This window comes from Populus trichocarpa, chromosome 10 (genome assembly GCF_000002775.5).
Source record: "Populus trichocarpa isolate Nisqually-1 chromosome 10, P.trichocarpa_v4.1, whole genome shotgun sequence".
Taxonomy (NCBI): domain Eukaryota; kingdom Viridiplantae; phylum Streptophyta; class Magnoliopsida; order Malpighiales; family Salicaceae; genus Populus; species Populus trichocarpa.
In genome coordinates, this window is record NC_037294.2 from 20,179,976 (window position 1) to 20,198,830 (window position 18,855).

Consider the following 18,855-nt stretch of genomic DNA (forward strand, 5'->3'; position numbering starts at 1 on the left):
ATTATTCCATTGTTATATATATTGCCCTGAAACCGAATGCGAATCGTTTACCAATTGCATGCAATGGCACGGCAAAGCAACAAAAGTTGCAAACAAAAGTCGCAACACAACCACACAAGACTCTTATGGTTGGGGTAAGCAATGTCCAAAGTTTGAAAAATAATAATGCAAAAACTGAAGATTCCTGCCACACGCCACTCCTAGCTAACAGTCGAGCAAAATTTTCAACCCATTAGTTTGGGTTTATTGGCGTCAAAAGAGTTCAAAAGAAGGAACAAGTGAAACTTCATAAACCTTCGTCAAGTCTGAACGTGTACGTAAGTTCAGAATTGTCTAAACACGCCTTTATAAAATAATCAGGTCACTGGTTTTAGAGTCAGCCCTACCGAATTCTAAATTGGAAGAAACCGCAGACTCCCTAACAGCCCTGGAAAAAGGAGCATTGTAATGCGTTCCCCAGGGCAGCAGTGGTTGACGCCTTTAAAGAAAACCACCCAATCAGTCTCAAGACGCTACAATTGCTGGCCTATAAAATGCAAGAATACAGATGATACGGGGAAATAGGGATGATTGCAGTACACGCACACAATTTTTTTTTATTGAGTACAGGAACTTCAGTTATTTTTGTTTGACTCGGGACTTTTTCTAAATATTTTCGTGGGGTAAATGGTACGTGGGTTACCCGACCCTTTCATGGAACTTTCCCTTCCAAATTACTGTTATCAAAGCAATTTACAAAAATTAAATAGAAAATAATTGATTAGCTGTTTTGAAAAGGTATGCATACTTGATTGAGAAAACATTAAAAATTGGTGAAATTATTCTCAGGGAAATATAAGCACTGCTGTATTTCGTGACTGCAGCTTTCCCTGGTTCCCACGTTTAAAGAGTCCATCACTGGCATTCTTTTAAGAAATCACCAGACAGGACTTGAACATTCAGGATAAATGGGCGGAAAATGCTTGGTCCAACCATTAAGAACGGGCACAAATTCTAATATTTATCATACAGTTGTTGACGTGCAGAAGATTCAACTTCTATCGAGCAGGCAACAAACTTTTGCCAGCAGATGTCAAGGTTGCAACTGCGTGCAATTCTGAGATTCAGAGTCAATCTCTATTCTCATCTTCATGGCTCTTGCCAACATCATTGCCCCCCTACACTAAGCCATGGTTTCCTGACAGTGATTCTGTTTGCACAATGACAATCCAAATAAAAAGTCACGGGAAAAAGAATTGAAGAAATCACCAAGGCCAAGGCTGCTAGCAAAAAGCATTCCTCTTTTGGTAGCTGACAGAGATTCTCCACAAATATTTCCTGCCCTTTTTTTAAAAAAAAACATCTATTGGAAATTGAGATGGTCAAATTTCGGAAAGTCCAGCTTTCAATCCACATGCAATCCATAAGCTGACTTGTAATAGTCAACATATTGCCCAAAAGTGATGGTTAATAAATACCAAATCATGGTCCCCCAACATCCATGATCCATTCTCGTCTTGACTCTTCATTATACTGTTTAATACGAGCTTCTTGGAGCTAAAACTCAACATTCTTATTCTGCTTAATATTAATATATTATTTTATCATTGTTAAAAAAGAACAGAAACGATGACAAAGGTGATGTCAGTGCGATCACGGGACCTGATTCAACCTGGTTGCCGATCCTCATGGACCAATTAATCTACATCGGGTAAAAGGTGTGTGTTCAATCAAGGGAACAGCCTTACCTGAGGTTTTGCACCACCACCTTCAGAACCACAAACCCCCGTGTCCTGTACCCACATTCAACATATGTTCTAAAAAACTCACCGTACTTTGTTTCAGTAATCATGCAGTAGTAGAAACCACACCACAAGCAGTGTATCGCAGTGCAGTGGCTGAATCACCCTATTCAGTGTAAACAATGAAATAGATTATCCCCAGCATTCCTAGGTAGCTGTTTTCCCGAAAAGAACAGATAAAGCTACCAGTAACACAGTAAGCCACCATCCAACATAGCAGTCATTTGCTGCCTTCCAAAGAGAACCACGAAATTACAACCCCAAAAGCTAAGATTCCCAGATATGCTCCCTTTCAAGCAAAGGCTTAGGAGGTGGTAGTTTAATCTAATCCACTGAAGACAAGACATCAGGGCAGAACTCAATGGTTGGCAAATGCATGAGAGATTAGACAGGCCACCAACATGGCCTACTCAAGTAACAAATAAAAGCACAGCTATGAAAGCCTACTCCAAGTAGCTAGCTAGTATTCACCCGCTGTCTCTTGAAAGCATTCAAGACTTCCTATGAGAAAAATGACAAAAGCTTAACCAAAGTTCAGTCAAACTTGAGCCCGTAAGAGTACTTGCAGCACAATAAACCATGAACTCTGCAAAGTCTAAGATTCCAACAGTTGAATTACCTCAGTCCACCAGACATTTCAGCTTCCAACAGTTGATACTGTTGAGTTAAAAGCAATTGCACGCCTGAAAATTTCTCTATTCAGTAAAGTAGATCGCAACAAATACTACCTTCTAAAAACTTGAGCACTGTGCAGTAACTGTACGAGATGACTGCACAAATTTGGTAACATGATTGGAATATTCATATTTGGGCAACATAACAAAGGGAATGTGAAGCAAAGCAAAGAACAGAAAGTTACTGATTTTATTAAAGCTTCTTTGATGGCTTCAGAATCAGACCAAGTTCCAACAACGCCTTGCTGCATACCTACTCCAACCCACCAAACATAATCAGCATGCCAAGCTGAAAATACTTTTGAGAAACTTGGGCATCCACTGGAGAATATGCGAACACTGATTTTAACTGCAATGATCCCGCCCATACATAAAGTGCAGCCAAAATTATGACACTATAAAACTTGCTAAGGTGAAAAACGAAAAGTGGCCTAACATCCAGAATTTGAGAACAAGAAACCAGTGGATAGAGTTCTGAAAGAGACAAGCTATGTACATGACAGAACAGTCATCTGATGGCTAATAGTATCAGTGTTAAATGAAGGTGGCATCTGACATTTATCAATCCAGCTGTGTAAGTAACCACAAGCAATTCTGCCTCTAGTCTCCTATATAATCTAAAATAACAAGCCCTGGGCCCTGGTCTATTGACCATTAAAACCTTTTCCTCTTCATTCGTGAAATATCATCAAACCCATCATCACACAACACATGACCACCATGCCTGTAATTTCCTGCCCGCTCTTCAATGCTTCTGGGTCTTCTAGGTGCATTTCCAGGACAGTTCTTAATCCGTCCATCAAACTCTCTTTCCCTCAAATTAGCTCTCTCATGGAACTCTGGATCATCTTCTGGAAAGAACCTAAGAGGTCTAGGGCCATCCACCGGATTAAGACGAAAATTTTCACCATCAGCACCGTTAAAAGGCTTAAATGTCCTGACAGGTCCCCGCCTCTCACTAAACCTTCTTCTATCTTCGACATTTCCATCACCACCAAGCTCTTGAAATCGGCCAGAGTGCATGGGGCCTCCAAAGAACTCATCTCCATCCCTCCTTTCTCGAAGATCTGTAATACCAAATCTCCTACCGTTTCTGAGCAAAACCCTTCCTGTTTGGTCCCTATTAGAGATGATAGACCTTGGATGGCCGTGATCACGACCAAGATCCATTTCCCTTGTATCATTAGGTCGAGATAAAAATGGTGGGGAACCATTCCTCCTGACAACCATTTCCCTGGGAAAACCAGGATGGTCAGGTGATCTGACCCTCCCTATCCTGTAAATTGGTGATCTCCGACTAGAAAATTCTGAGGTTGCACCAAACCCATCTGGAGATCTTCTTCTGGCAGATGACCATGGACAAGGAGAACGAGATCTAATTGGAGATTTTGAACGAATTTGGGGAGGAGTCCTTCTCTGAACAGATGAATAGTTCCTAGTCCCTTGGACAAAATGACCATCTAACCCTTCATATGAAGGTTGGGGACGTGTAAATGCCTGATCTGTACTATCATCAGGGAATCCCCTCATGTTCTCAGCATGCCTTACTCCAGTAACTTCAGAACCATCTTCCCCAACATTTCGAGGAACTCTATGCAGCATTTGAGTGCCCCGAACAGCGGGTCCATATCTCCCTCTAGGAGACCGCCTCCTTGAGGGTACATGGCGGAAAACTGGTGTCTCATCATCCAATAATTTTCTCCCTCCCCGAGCAGTACCTACAAATGCACCATCTGGTCCAGTATTATAATTAACAGAAGAATCTGCCTCGCCAACAGCAGACGCATATTTATGTCTGCGAACAGCAAAATCTGATGAACCATAAAATTCTGAAGCATAGTCACGTTCAGAATCCCTGTCACCACGTAGAGTGTCAATCCGACTGGACATCCTCCCTCTACCACAGACAAAATTCATTCTAGAGTTTCTGGGGAAATGCTCTTGATGCCTCTCTCTTGAGAATCTGCGAGGGCCATCAATATAATTTTCATCCCTGAGATAAATTGCCATGGAAGAAAATCAGACTATAACACATATACTAGACCGTCAAAAAAAATATGGAACATAAGAGAGACAAATAAAATAACAAATAATCACCTCCCTCGGGGATGCAATTTACCACCCTCAAGCAGCTCATCAGGTAATCTTTCTCGATGTGATGGCAAAGTCCTGCCTGATATAGATCTTGTCTTGCCAGGAGATGATGAATTAGAAGCTCGAGACAAGTTAATAATCCTACTCCGGCCACTGCTGACATCCTTAGCCATATCACGACCATTTAAAGATGCTTCTACCTCAGGCAACTCATTCTTTTCCACATCAATTGTTTTAATGTTCTTGTCTGAACCTTGCTCAATAGAAACTAAAGTTTCTTGACCTCCAGTAATGTCTTGTCCAGGTGACAAATCTGCCCCCTGGCCCATCAGATCATCTTTCTGTCCAGATGTGTCGAGTGATTTTATTTGAATGATTGTGGTGGCCCTCTCTTGATCTTCCCCACAAGATGGAATCTCAACTGTTGATGATTTTTTCATAATAGCATTATCAGCATCTTCAGTGGTTGTAGTGATACATTCTTTCACAGTATCTTCATTGTTTTCAGAAACTTTTATTTTAGAGTCATTTTCCTCGACATGGGATGAAATATGATGATCATCACCAGCAAGTTCAGAGTTTACCTTTTCATGCTCAGAATTACCACAATTACCATGACTAACATCTTTTCCCTCAAATTTCTGACACTCTGTCACAGCCTGCAGGTGCAGATCTCGAACCTCACCATCTTCATACTCGTGTTCTCGATGCTCTTCTTCAATATCCATAGCCATAGAATGACCGTCAGACTCATAGCCAGAGCCATACGTATCTTCTTCTAGCATATCACCAGACAAGTTGATCTTTTCCTCATCAGTTACTGAACCCTCACCATTTCCATGTGAACGTGCAGAGACTTCCTCTGTAAAATTCAGTTCGCACTGCTCAGGAATATCCACATTTCTGCCCTCGGTAATTGCAGTATCTATCATAACAGAAGCATTTAATTCATTGCCACTGTGACCCACAGGTATACAAACCATTTCTGAAGAAACCTGCCCAGCACTTTCACATGCTTCCTTTACAATCTCCTTCCTAAGAAGCACACCTTCAGCACATGTGGTATGCTCTAAACATTCTGACGCATTGCCACTTATAGACAAACCTGTTGAACAAGTAGGTTTTGCTAAGATATCTTGACCTTCCCTCGCCCAGTCATTTGTTGAACAGGAAGGTTCTCCAGTATCCTGGCCTTGCAGCACTTGTTTACTAGTCGAGCAAGGAGCTTGCCCTCCAGTATCCTGGCCTTGTAGCACTTGTTTATCAGGTTGGATTGACACCCCCTCTATCATCCTGGGAATTTCTGGTTTACCATCAGGAAATGGTTCGGGTTTTATGAAACCCTGACCAGCTAATTTCAGAGAAATAAACGCTGAGGACTTTGATGTTTCTGGACTACCCTTCTCAACCAACTCACGCTTCACAAAAAAATCAAATGGATTGACTTTAGCTCCTCTAAGATCATGTTCGAGGCTCCCATCAAAAGGTTCTGATTTTATGGTCCTAGAGCTATCCATGGTTGCATTGCCTGCTGACAACAAGACACCAGGCAAGCTAGTATTAGGAATAACCCGGCTTTCTTTGTTAGCAGAAGAGCTGGAAGATTCCTTGCTTAAGTTAATTGAAGGAAATGATGGACTGAGACGTAGATGAAGAGAATCCTCAGAAGTACACTCCTTGGCACACTCTGAGAATGTTTGGGGAAAACTAGATCTGCACTCACTCCCATCAAGGAGTTGCCTTTCTTTAGCAATACCAGTTCCAATTACTCCTGTAGTAATATCATGTATAACACCAACTCTGTTCCACGCATCAGCAGTTACTTGAGCTGCATGTTCATCACTGGTAGAACCATCCCATGTATCCGCAGTAGTATTCAAGTCCCAGTTTGATCTGTTAGTCCGTAGATCAGTGCTGCCAGTAGCCAGAATATTGTACATTTTGTGCTGAATACCGGTCTCGCCCTTGCTTAAAGACAAATTCGATGAAACAGCTCCTACATTTTCATGATTTTGACTACCAACATTGCTATAACATTCGAATGACAAAACATCATGTTCCTTTAAACCTAAAGAAAACTGAGAAGTTTCTGAAACTATAGGTGTCTCTGACTTACACTTTCCTTCTGATATTTGTTGGCTGTGTATCTCTTTACCTTTACTGTCTTCTATATTCAACTCATTTTTTGCTGAAATCAGCTGCGCTTTGCCAGACTTTTCTGCCACCACAAGCTTCTCTTCTTTTCCAAATTCAGCCAAAGAATCAGACTGGATTGTTTGGTTCAGTTCTTGAACTTTAACTACCGAGCAGTTAGCAATGTTCATCAGCACAATGCCGTCCAACCTGTTCTTATTTTCTTCAGGTACAGAATCCTCACATGGATTGCATAAATCAGAACTTGCTGTAACACTAGCATTGGACAGAGTTGACTCCACAAATGTTCTGCCAGGTTCTTTCTGCACAGAATCTTTTTCCACCAGTGGCACAGATTGTTCTTCTTGTGGAGGCGAAGGAGGCCGAATGAACCTCCTTTTCTTAATAGGAACACCTGCAATGTTAAGACTGGACTGCCATGCAAGGGGTTTAGCCCCAGCCTGCCAACAAGAGATTAATGAATCAATATCAAGGGGGAAAACATTTTAAATGTTCTCTAATGTTACTTAACAGTAACTCAGAAAGAAAATAAACACCTCTTCATTTCCTGACACCGGCATCACTTCAAAGTTTGCACGTTCACAACCCTTTTCAATACCTTAACAAAAATAATTCATGGATTAATCCCCAACAAAATATCCTGAGTTGCCTTCAAATCCAACCCCAATAATTACTGAAACCAAGTTAGCAAATTTATTATTTTCAATGACTAAAATCAGTCAGTTTCTCATAGTCTTTTAGCACCAAGAAAAGTTATTGCTACGGGTAGTTAGCACCTTCAGACAGCACAACACGACAAAACTACCCATCTCCTTAATTAGTCCTCAATAAATTCAAGAAAAGCAGAAAAAAAATACAAAAGGAAGTGCACTAATTGATCATGAAAATATCAAACTAGATCCATGTCATGGGTGGGTTATCATAAAACCCAGTAAGAATTTCATAATCAAAATAATCTAGAAAGCTAAGCCTCAACACTCTCATCTTAATACTGTCATTAATATCCAAATCTAAAAAAAAAAAACTATATAAACGATAGCTAACGCAGCAATCAATAAAAGTAACTGAAGCCCAAATCCATCAATTAGACTGTGAGTTACACAATAACAAGTTGACCTAAAATTACAATCGTCGATGACTAACTACTACTATTGAAACAGCCACGTCAGATTATAAGCCGAAAGAAAAAAAAACTGAATTAATTACATATTAAAATCAGAGATTAGCACAGATGCAAACATTTCACTTTTCAAATCCACAAATAAATTAATCATTATTCAAAAAAAAGGACAGCGGTCTCCTTAAAACGTCCTTTTGAACATTTGATTAGATAATCTATACTCAATGGACAGAAGTATTTGAAACCAGGATTGAAAAAAACAAAAAAGAGTGAAGACCATTTCGGGGAAGATAACAGAAAAGGAGAAAAATCAACCCTCCAAATAGGAATCGGAGAATACGAGGGTTTTGATTAATCAAAATAAAAACACAAACAGATTATTACCTGATTTGAGAACGAGTGTGAGTGATTTTAGAGAGAGAGAGAGAGAGTTCAAGATGTTTCTATGCAACTTCTTGGAAAAAACAGAGAGAGAGAGAGCGAGAGCAGAGGAATCAAAGATTGCTTTGATACGTTGTTGCTCAGGGTTAGGGCTAATAAAGTAACCGCGGTCTTTCTTGTCATTTGACTTTTTCGTTTTTGCTGTGGCTGTTAGTGTATTGAACACGCTAAGGGGACCCGAGACTAAACGGATTATTGACACGTGTTGCCAATCTTGGAAATCTTCAATGTGAGTTGGATCCTACAACCACACCTAAACGGATTATTGACACGTGTTGCAAATTTTGGAAATCTTCAATGTGAGTGGATCCCACAACCACACCTTTGCCAGCCATTATTGACTTCCCACTTACAATGTTTTTTTCCGGACATTTTTATGATTGTTACTGCTGACTTTCAAGCCTCAATTATTTTGTAGTGTTTTTTTGGATGCTGTTTGGCATTGGTTGGTGGGCAGAACTCGGAGTGAATAAAGATGCCAATACCCATTTGCAAGAAACGATTAAAGAAGCTTTTAATTATACATTTTGTACCCTTTTAACTCTCATCATTCCTTTGGCAGTTCTATCAATTTCAATCTACCTCCTAAAAGACGTGATAATATTAGGGAGGACCACATTACACTGCCTTTTTAATTATTGATAGATACTATTTGCTTTCACAGCCGTACAATTAAAAAAAATAATGTTTTTTTTTATGTATGAGTGTTAAAAATAAATTTAAAAAATAAAAATATAATCTTAATATATTTATAAATAAAAATTATATTTAAAAACAACCACAATCGTAACATCTAACACTACTTGATAACACTTCCTTGATCCTTGCTTTCCACGTCATGACAAGATTGCTTGCAAGATTAAGGCACGAAGGAACATCCTCATGGAACATTTTCAATGGCAAAAATCATTTAAAAAGCCAAATTAATAATATAATTTTTTAATAATATAAAAAAGGTTTTTTTTATTACGTGTACTTCAATAAAAAATTCATTCTAACACCTCATTTGTAGTTTAATATATTTAATATTAATATTTTTGAAAAAACACCATAGAAAAAACTTGATTTGATGAAAGAAATATTTTTTAAAATAATTTATTTTATTGTTTTGGATCATTTAATAGATAAATAAGAATGATTTTTCTTTGGCAAAAAAAAAAAAAAACTGTTTTAGACTTTCACTTGGCTCTTTCAATGGATTCTATAATATGAAAAGAAAAAAAAAAGGAAAAGTAAAGATGCCATTGATTATTCTGTTACAACAGTTTAAATGAAAGTGATTCCCCTAATGAATGGAGCCCAAGGCAGGAGGAGAAGTAGGCGGCAGCATGTGTTATTGGATTTCCCATGAAGAACGTTTTCCATTCTGTTTTGTGTTGCTGTCACCGTCTATTCCCGCCAAGCAACATCGATAAAACCCGCCTACAACCACACACCGGCAATCGAGGGAAGCATGGTCCACACAAACTTACGTTTTTGCCACATCTCAGATTTTATATTAATCACGTATTATCTTTAATTTAGGTTTCAGTCAAATCAAGCAAAGAAAGTCGAGCCCGAAAAATAAAAAACACGAGCCCATCAAAAGTTGAATTCGAAACAGAACCATTTCCATTCCAAAAATTAAAAAAAAAAAAATTCAACATTAACCCATCACGCACTTATACTTACAAAACAGTACCTAAAAAAACCTGATTAGCAAATCTAAACCCGATCCCTCAAAAGCCCTTTTCTTGACAGCAAGACTTTTATTTTAAAATTAAAAGCCCTAACCACCGAACCCATACAGAGTCCTTCCCTGCCTCTTGAGGGCATACACCACATCCATGGCAGTAACGGTCTTGCGGCGAGCATGCTCAGTGTAGGTCACGGCATCTCTGATGACATTCTCCAGGAAGATCTTGAGCACACCACGAGTCTCTTCATAGATCAAGCCACTGATACGCTTGACCCCACCCCTCCGAGCAAGACGGCGGATTGCAGGCTTTGTGATACCTTGAATGTTATCACGAAGGACCTTGCGATGACGCTTGGCTCCTCCCTTTCCCAGGCCCTTGCCTCCCTTTCCACGTCCAGACATGTTTATCTAGCTGATGAGAAGATATGTGGAAAAGATTCGACATGAGAATCGTTACCACATGATAGCGATTGAAATAAATAAACAAAACTCAAGAAATTGAGACCAAGCACGAAAAATTTCAATAAACTCCCGCATTTTCTCAGCAAACAAACACGTATCAAATTGGGAAAAGTAAAATTTTCACGATTAACAAAAGGAAAAGAAAATCAAAACACATTTCTCGAACATTAATATTTTCTCGCGTTTTATTTGTGACCAGACAAGCAGCTTTAATGAAAAATAAACAAAAACACCAGCTGAGAACGGAGGAATCAAAACACACTTCAGCATAATTAATATATTCAGGTGCTGATTCGAATCTTGATTTTAGATGTCCAAAATCAAATGAAACCCTAGCCTTCGTTTTAAGCAGAGATCAACTAGAACGAATTTTGCAAGCCAAATCACGCAGTGAAAATCAAATTACACCCAAAAACGAGTACAAAAAACAGAGGTGTAAAATAATGAGAGAGAGAAATACCGATAGAGCAGACTTGTAATTGAATCTCCAGGATGGAATCGAGATGGAGAGAGAAAGATACGTGGGATTTTGTGTGACGGTAAAAGACGGTACAGGTTATATTTATAAGGGACACGCAAGGGATTGTCCATCGCGGTCGATCCGAGACAAGTGTTTTGAAGATAACTTTGGGCCATTTGGCTTTGAATGGACGGTCAAGATTATGATGTTTGTAATGGAGCGGATCGATGACATGGCATCCATTTTTTTTTATAGAAAAAATACTTGCTCGCTGGAAATGGTGCTGGGTCTTGAATTACCAGGGAGAAAGATGATTTGTGTTTTCTCGTGCTGGGTTTGGATCCGAATCCAAGTAAGCTTTTTGAGATTTTTGTTGAGTTTCAATTGATTTTGTCCGTGAAGAAGGTGATAAATCTGGATTGAAAATCAATTTCGAGGTTTGAACATCATGTATTCAAAAATTAGAGGTTAAATGAACAAGTCAATCTAGATGTTACTGGTTTGCATGTTCACCTTACTATGCAGAGAGATCTAAATTTCTTTAAAGTAAAAGAAAATACAGAGAACTTGGAAAATATGCCGTTATTGCCATTAAATCTAAAAATATATTAATATTTTTATTATTTATCTTAGTTAGCATAATATTTTTAATTAAAATCATTATTTTGTTTAGAACAAACTTTTTATAATTGTTAAATCAAGTGAACAAGCAATCCAAAAAATTTATTATTAATATTATTATTTTCAAATCATAAACATAATAATTGAAAAAAATTTATTAAAACTAAAATAAAAATTTATAATGGTATCTGAGAAACATGTACTGAATAAAAAACAAGTGTATCTTGTAAATTCTCTTAATATAAAAAAAAATGAAAAAAAAAAGAGCAAAGGGTCAGCCCCGTGCGCCTGTTATTTATTTTTTTATACTGGAGAGACAAACAGCATGCCAAACTCGAGTCGCCTATCAGAATTGAGAAAATTGGTGCGCCTATTAGCTCTCAAACAGACGACCCCAATGTTTATCCGCACGCTAGCCAACTCATCAGGGCAGGTAGTTGTTGCTAGCCGACTTAAATAACATATTAAGGTAATTAATTGTTGACATGAATAGTAAAACACCTTAATGACTTTCTTTTTTTTAGTGTGTTATTATAATTTTTTCTGTTCAAATCCTCATGATACCGATCCCTTGCCTGACAAGAGATGTTTCTAAAAAACGGTGCTGATTGTTTGTTTGATATTTTGAAGTTGGGAATGCTGCAAAGCTTGTTATTGTCATTTTGATTGAGCAGAAAAGAGGGCAGGTAAAATCAATTATGTTACTTTATTCTTCTGGTAGAAAGCAGGCTGCAAGGAACAGTTTTGTGAAGCTGCATAGATTTGCTTTTACCGGCATTGCTATTTCCGACTTCTATGCTAAAATTTGAGGAAATATAACAAAATTGATGATGGCCTATATCTGTATTTCCTGCCGGAATCTGAGAGGGACCCTTGCATCAGCTGCCTACCTCAGCTCGGAGAAGTGCATAGCACGGTAATTTGCACTATCACTTTCTACATTTTCGTTATTATGATTACTGTGCTGCCTTGTTACAGCATTCCACCATCAACGATGATGCCAGTGCCTTTGGAAGTGTTCAGGAATGAAAATGTAAAATAAGAGCAGAATGTTCATGGGAGGTTAGATGCCCCCGTACTCACGTAACTATTAAATCTGGACCGGCCTAGTAGGTTGACTCGGGATCTGGTCGACCTGGTAGCTGGACCGGTCCTGATAAATCAAAAGACCGGAATGAGTAAAAACTCGGTTGACCCGTTGGGTTGACCCGTGACCCGGCCAATCCGGCAAAACCCGATTGAGACTTTTTTTTTTAAATATGTTTTTTCTCCTAACTAAAGACCCCTCCTTTTTTATATTTTCTATTTTCTATTTGATTATTAACCCTTTTCAAAGTTCACTATATAAATACTAGAAGAATGATTTATTTTTTCAAATTAGAATTTGAAGTCTTTTAGTATATATACTTTATGTTCATAAGAAAAAAGTTATATTTTTTAACGGGGGATAAAAAATCTTTTTTGTTTAAATACTTCAACTTAAAATGATAACATACTAACATAGTATATTTTTAAAATGAGATAAAAAAATGTTTTGAAATAATTTTTGAAACATCATTATTTATAACATGTATAATCTATATTCACATGGATTGTTTTTTAATTTTTTCATATAAAATATTAATTTTTTTTTAATTTTTCGAGTTGACACAGGTCAATCCATATAACCTGAAACCTGATTCCTTGACCAGGTCAATCCCGGGTCGGGCTGACAATTATAGTCTGGCAGTGAGAGAGAGCATGGGGCACTAGGCAGTGAGCACAGGTCATAACAGGTCCTTCTTTGCTTTATATCTAGGTGGGCAGGAAATAAGGTAGTATTAACCTTTCTGTACGCTTGTAGATAACCTCCCATGATCTTTCACCCAAATGATGTATTTTGCAAAGAAGGGGTGGGTTGGAATCTTCAGCCTTCCAAAATAACATTTTTCCCTAGTTAGCTCAAGTAGAAATGGCATTGGAGGTTTATAAAGACAGAGGATGTACTCTCTATTTTCATCTCCATCTTCACGGGAGCCTTCTAACCTTAATAGATGCCTCGATTTCAATTCCATCTCAATTCGGAGGTAAGTTTCAGTCCTCCATTTAAATGGAGATCGATATGGTTTCTTTCATGATCAATTTTTATCTAGTATATATTTAATATTTATCAAACAAAAGTAAGTTTTTTTTATTGAAAAAAACTAAACAAATTATTTGTCATATATTGAAAAAAATTATAGACATAGTAAATTATTTTAGATATATAAATTTGGATAAGGAGATCCATCGATTTGGAGAAATATCATATCCTTCTTCATATCCAAGGGTATTTTACTCATTTCCAGAGCTCTACCTTCGTGGACATATAAATACCAATTACACAAGACATCTACCACGCCAATCTCTAAGAATGCCGCCAGCTCCAGCCTCACCGGGATTGCTGACAATTGCTCTTTGTAGATTCTCAAACCCAACACCTCTTTCTTGTACTGAGGAGACATGCCCTTCAGAGCGAAATTAATTGCTCGAGAGAAAGAGTACGTCTGGAATACAACAAGCAAACATAGCTAAACATCATAGTTAGGAGTTAGGACATACAACTTGCTCTATTCATAAGGGCACAACCACATGTTGCACACACGTTTACGTGGGAAATTTTAACTCGTTAGCGCTACTACCTACATTCTGGATCAGAGCATCATACAGAAATTGCAAAGCTTCAAAATCGCAATTGCAGATCAACTCAAGTCTATTGTGAATTGCAAAGAAAAAGTGGCCGACACCAAACTCAACCAAAAGAAAAAACAGAAAAGGAAGATTCTTTTTGCTATACAAGTGGGAAGTCTCCAAAACTTAGATCAGATCAAGTTGCGTGAGAAATTGCCCCAAGTTATTTAAGTGTTTAATGAATACCATCACATTGTCCTTGAAAGTTTGACGAACAACATCCTGTTTCTAGTATTTACTGAAGATGCTGGAACTCAAAACAATTTCAGTGCCCAGCACAAAGGATATTTCTCATGAATCACCGAGTTTGCTTCAAGAAGCAAATTATGATATATATGCCTTAACCAACTCTGAATAATTGCAGACCAAACTTGTCCTTGGACAGGTTACTTTACCATCGTTTCTCTTGGCCATTTCTTCGAGCGCCTGCAAAGCCAAAAAAAAGAATTCAAACTAATTAAATTAGTGGCAACAATGTGGTTAAGAGGTATCTTTATATCACATGAGAAAATTGAACTTTAGTGCTGTAAACGTAGCCATTGGGCAACACTAGGGGTGGGTTCTCTGTGTCCATTAGTTCTTTAGCTACGTAACAAACAATCTTAGATGGTGCTGCTTTAAGGCAACGGAATTGCCAACTTCCTGAAGCTCTCCTGTGACAGTGGATCTTCCTTGGTGCAATCATCTTCATAACAGTATCTTAAAAAGGTCAAGGCAAAAAACAAACACTTGGATAACATATCAAGCAATGACCGCATAGCCTTGTGGTCTGTGAGAGAGATACAAGACATAATGCCACGAGAAAAACGAGGAAAACTGTTAGATCATCATCTCCTTTATAGACTTAAAACTCCAAACCTCGCTTTCCCTTACTTTTAGTTTTTGAAGTAATTCGCCACCGTAAAATATAATGTACCAAATAAGACAGGTTGTTTGTGCGCAAGAGAGACAGAGAGGGAGAGGTGTTAGCAACATGTTACAATGTTACAACAGTTGGCTACGTTTGTTTTGCAGCTATTATTTTGATTGTGATATAACAAACACAATAAATTGGGATTTATTAAAAAATTAAGTTTAAAATCTAGTTTTTGAAAAGTAGTTTTTATATATATTTTTAACTAAATTTCATAAAATTCTATTTATTTTTATGTTTTAAAAACGCTTTTGAAAAAATAAAAAAAATTATTTTGATGTATTTTTAAATTAAAAAAATACTTTGAAAAGTAACCACAACTACACTTTCAAACACAATTACCAAACATTTTATACATGTTTTTTGCTACACATAAACATAAAATCTAGTTTTTGAAAAGTAGTTTTTATATATATTTTTAACTAAATTTCATAAAATTCTATTTATTTTTATGTTTTAAAAACGCTTTTGAAAAAATAAAAAAAATTATTTTGATGTATTTTTAAATTAAAAAAATACTTTGAAAAGTAACCACAACTACACTTTCAAACACAATTACCAAACATTTTATACATGTTTTTTGCTACACATAAACCTTAACCATAATTTTTAACAAATATATATTTAAATCCAACTAATCATATTTTTTAAAAAACTTATTTTTTTTTAAATTACACCATAAAAACTACCTCAAAAACAGATACATTTTTAAAATAATATTTTTTTATGTTTTAAAAATTATTTTTAATGTTAGTATCAAAATAATATATAAAAAAAAAACATATTAATTTAAAAAAAAAAAATTTAAAAGCCACTTTTAAAACATAATATCAACAGAGCAATGCCTTAATAAATGGGGCCCAAGGCAGGAAAACAAGTGACGAAGCACATGTTAATGGACTTTCCTTTCAGAACGTTTTCCATTTTGTATTATTTTGCTGTATCTGCCTATTCCCGCCGAGCAACATCAATAACCCGCCTACAACCACAAACCAAACACACCGGCTATCGAGGGAAGCATTGTCCACAGAAACTTAAATTGACACATCTCAGATTTTATATTAACCACGTATCTTTAATTTAGGTTTCAGTCAAATCAAGCAAAGAAATTCGAGCCCGAAAAATCAACATTAACCCATCACGCACTTATACTTACAAAACAGTACCTAAAAAAACCTGATTAGCAAATCTAAACCCGATCCCTCAAAAGCCCTTTTCTTGACAGCAAGACTTTTATTTTAAAATTAAAAGCCCTAACCACCGAACCCATACAGAGTCCTTCCCTGCCTCTTGAGGGCATACACCACATCCATGGCAGTAACGGTCTTGCGGCGGGCATGCTCAGTGTAGGTCACGGCATCTCTGATAACATTCTCCAGGAAGATCTTGAGCACACCACGAGTCTCTTCATAGATCAAGCCACTGATACGCTTGACCCCACCCCTCCGAGCAAGACGGCGGATTGCAGGCTTTGTGATACCTTGAATGTTATCACGAAGGACCTTGCGATGACGCTTGGCTCCTCCCTTTCCCAGGCCCTTGCCTCCCTTTCCACGTCCAGACATGTTTATCTAGCTGATGAGAAGATCTGTGGAAAAGATTCGACATGAGAATCGTTACCACATGATAGCGATTGAAATAAAAAAACAAAACTCAAGAAATTGAGACCAAGCACGAAAAACTCAGCAAACAAACACGTATCAGCTTGGGAAAACTAAAATTTTCAAGATTACTAAAGGAATAGAAAATACATTTCTCGGACATTAATATTTTCTCGCGTTTTCCTAGTGACCAAACAAGCAGCGTTAATAAAAAATAAACAAAAACACCAGCTGAGAACGGAGGAATCAAAACACACTTCACCATAATTAATATATTCAGGTGCTGATTCGAATCTTGATTTTAGATGTCCAAAATCAAATGAAACCCTAGCTTTCGTTTTAAGCAGAGATCAACTAGAACGAATTTTGCAAGCCAAATAACACAGTGAAAATCAAATTACACCCAAAAACGAGTACAAAAAACAGAGGTGAACAATAATGAGAGAGAGACATACCGAAAGTGCAGACTTGGAATTGAATGTCCAGGTGGGAATCGAGATCGAGAAAGAAAGATGTGTGGGATTTTGTGTGACGGTAAAAGACGGTACAGGTTATATTTATAGGGACACGCAAGGGATTGTCCGTCGTGGTCGATCCGAGACAAGTGTTTTGAAGAGAACTTTGGGCCATTTGTTTTTGAATGGTTGGTCAAGATTACGATGTTTGTAATGAAGCGGATCGATGACATGGCATGCGTTTTCTTTTCTTAGAAAAAATACTTGCTCGCTTGAAATGGTGCTGGGGCTTGAATTACTAGGGGAGAAAGATGATTTGTGTTTTCTCGTGCTTGGTTTGGATCCGAATCCAAGTAAGCTTTTTGAGATTTTGTTTGAATTTCAATTGATTTTGTCCGTGAAGAAGGTGATATATCTGGATTGAAAATCAATTTCGAGGTTTGAATATCATGTATTCGGAAATTAGAGGTTAAACAAACAAGTCAGAATAGATATTACTAGTTGGTATTTTCTCTTATCGTGTATTGATTATATATTGTTTTCAATAATTAAAAAATATATAATTTTTTTTCTGGACAAGTTCTTTGTTGTTTCTAAGTAAACTTAATATTGTATGTTGTAATTCACCGTGGCATTGTAGTTATTGGTATTTTCCAATAATAATAAAACAATAAGATTGTTTTTATGTGCGGAGGTTTTTTCTCAGTGTCCAGGACTCGGAAACAAGATCTCTCCTCGAAATAGTTCGATGTATTACGTAGAATCACGTCAATATAGTTTTAATTCAAATTCAAATGGTACAATTGCTGTTCGAATATTTGTTCATGAGATTGAGTGAACTATTGAACGTTTACAATTTAAATTTAAGCTATTGCAGGGTCCGTTTTCAACGAGTGACTGGATGCTGGTGGAACGGGTTTCAAAGAGTATAGACTTCAATCAAAACAATTCAAAGAGTACGGGGACCAAATTATTATTTTCATATATTTTTATTTTTATTTTTACTTTTCATCATTTTATTGAAGACCTTAACAAAATATAGTTCATGCTCATTCACTAATCAAACCCCAAAGAAGCAGGGAGAGATTATATCACAGAAAAGGCTTCAAAAGAGCTGCTAAGCCGATCATCCCAATATTCACACCCCAAAAAAACACCTCACTCTAGGCCAATAAATTAGAGAGGGGCGATTGAATTATCCTTAATCCTCTGATAAATCATTAAAAAGTTATGAAACATACCGTATTTTCAATCATCAATCCTCATCGAACAAGAAGCTTTATAAAAGAGAGTGGTGATTGGGAGATGAAATAATTGAGCTTGGTAATTTAAATCGCAGATAAGAGAGGGAGGTAAAAGTTTTGCTTTGTCGCATTCACGAAGTGTAATCCATACATGTTCGATCAACTTGAGTTTCCCATCGTTTCTCCATGACAGACTCTTAATCTCTATTTAATCGAGGACTTCAGCACCCGATCAGGGCATTGAATAGAATACAGGATCAAGAAATCTATCAACAAAATAGACAGGGGACATCTCGAAATAAAGTACCAGCAGTCAGGAAAGAATTGCCAAATGAAATGAATGTAACATAAAGAAACCAATGTATAAATAAGCATCGATTTTAATGAGCTGCATCATCACTCGGATAGGACCATTCTATAATCAAGGAAACAACCAAATTCTTCCATC

At 37.2% G+C, this 18,855-nt stretch overlaps 2 protein-coding genes and 1 long non-coding RNA gene across 4 annotated transcripts; 1 reads left to right on the forward strand and 2 right to left on the reverse strand.

Annotated features, from left to right (window-relative positions):
- Positions 1–1,527: 1,527 nt before the first annotated feature.
- Positions 1,528–8,467, reverse strand: LOC7458618 (uncharacterized). The gene is made up of 4 exons (XM_002316289.4): positions 8,208–8,467; positions 7,240–7,301; positions 4,553–7,143; positions 1,528–4,448 (listed from the first exon to the last, which is right to left on the reverse strand). The coding sequence occupies exons 2-4, from the start codon at positions 7,261–7,263 to the stop codon at positions 3,110–3,112; spliced, it is 3,954 nt and encodes a 1,317-aa protein (XP_002316325.1). The 5' UTR covers positions 7,264–7,301; positions 8,208–8,467; the 3' UTR covers positions 1,528–3,109.
- Positions 8,468–9,852: 1,385 nt separating this feature from the next.
- Positions 9,853–11,010, reverse strand: LOC7458619 (histone H4). Of its 2 annotated transcripts, none has more exons than XM_052456843.1 (2): positions 10,865–11,010; positions 9,853–10,367 (listed from the first exon to the last, which is right to left on the reverse strand). In XM_052456843.1, the coding sequence occupies exon 2, from the start codon at positions 10,342–10,344 to the stop codon at positions 10,033–10,035; it is 312 nt and encodes a 103-aa protein (XP_052312803.1). In that variant the 5' UTR covers positions 10,345–10,367; positions 10,865–11,010; the 3' UTR covers positions 9,853–10,032. The 2 variants fall into 2 exon arrangements, with proteins under 2 accessions (XP_052312803.1, XP_052312804.1); XM_052456844.1 differs by having other exon boundaries at positions 9,853–10,354; positions 10,865–11,007.
- Positions 9,980–16,626, forward strand: LOC127905907 (uncharacterized). Its single transcript, XR_008060444.1, has 2 exons — positions 9,980–10,129; positions 16,458–16,626. It is a non-coding gene; the product is annotated as an uncharacterized LOC127905907 (long non-coding RNA).
- Positions 16,627–18,855: the final 2,229 nt, after the last annotated feature.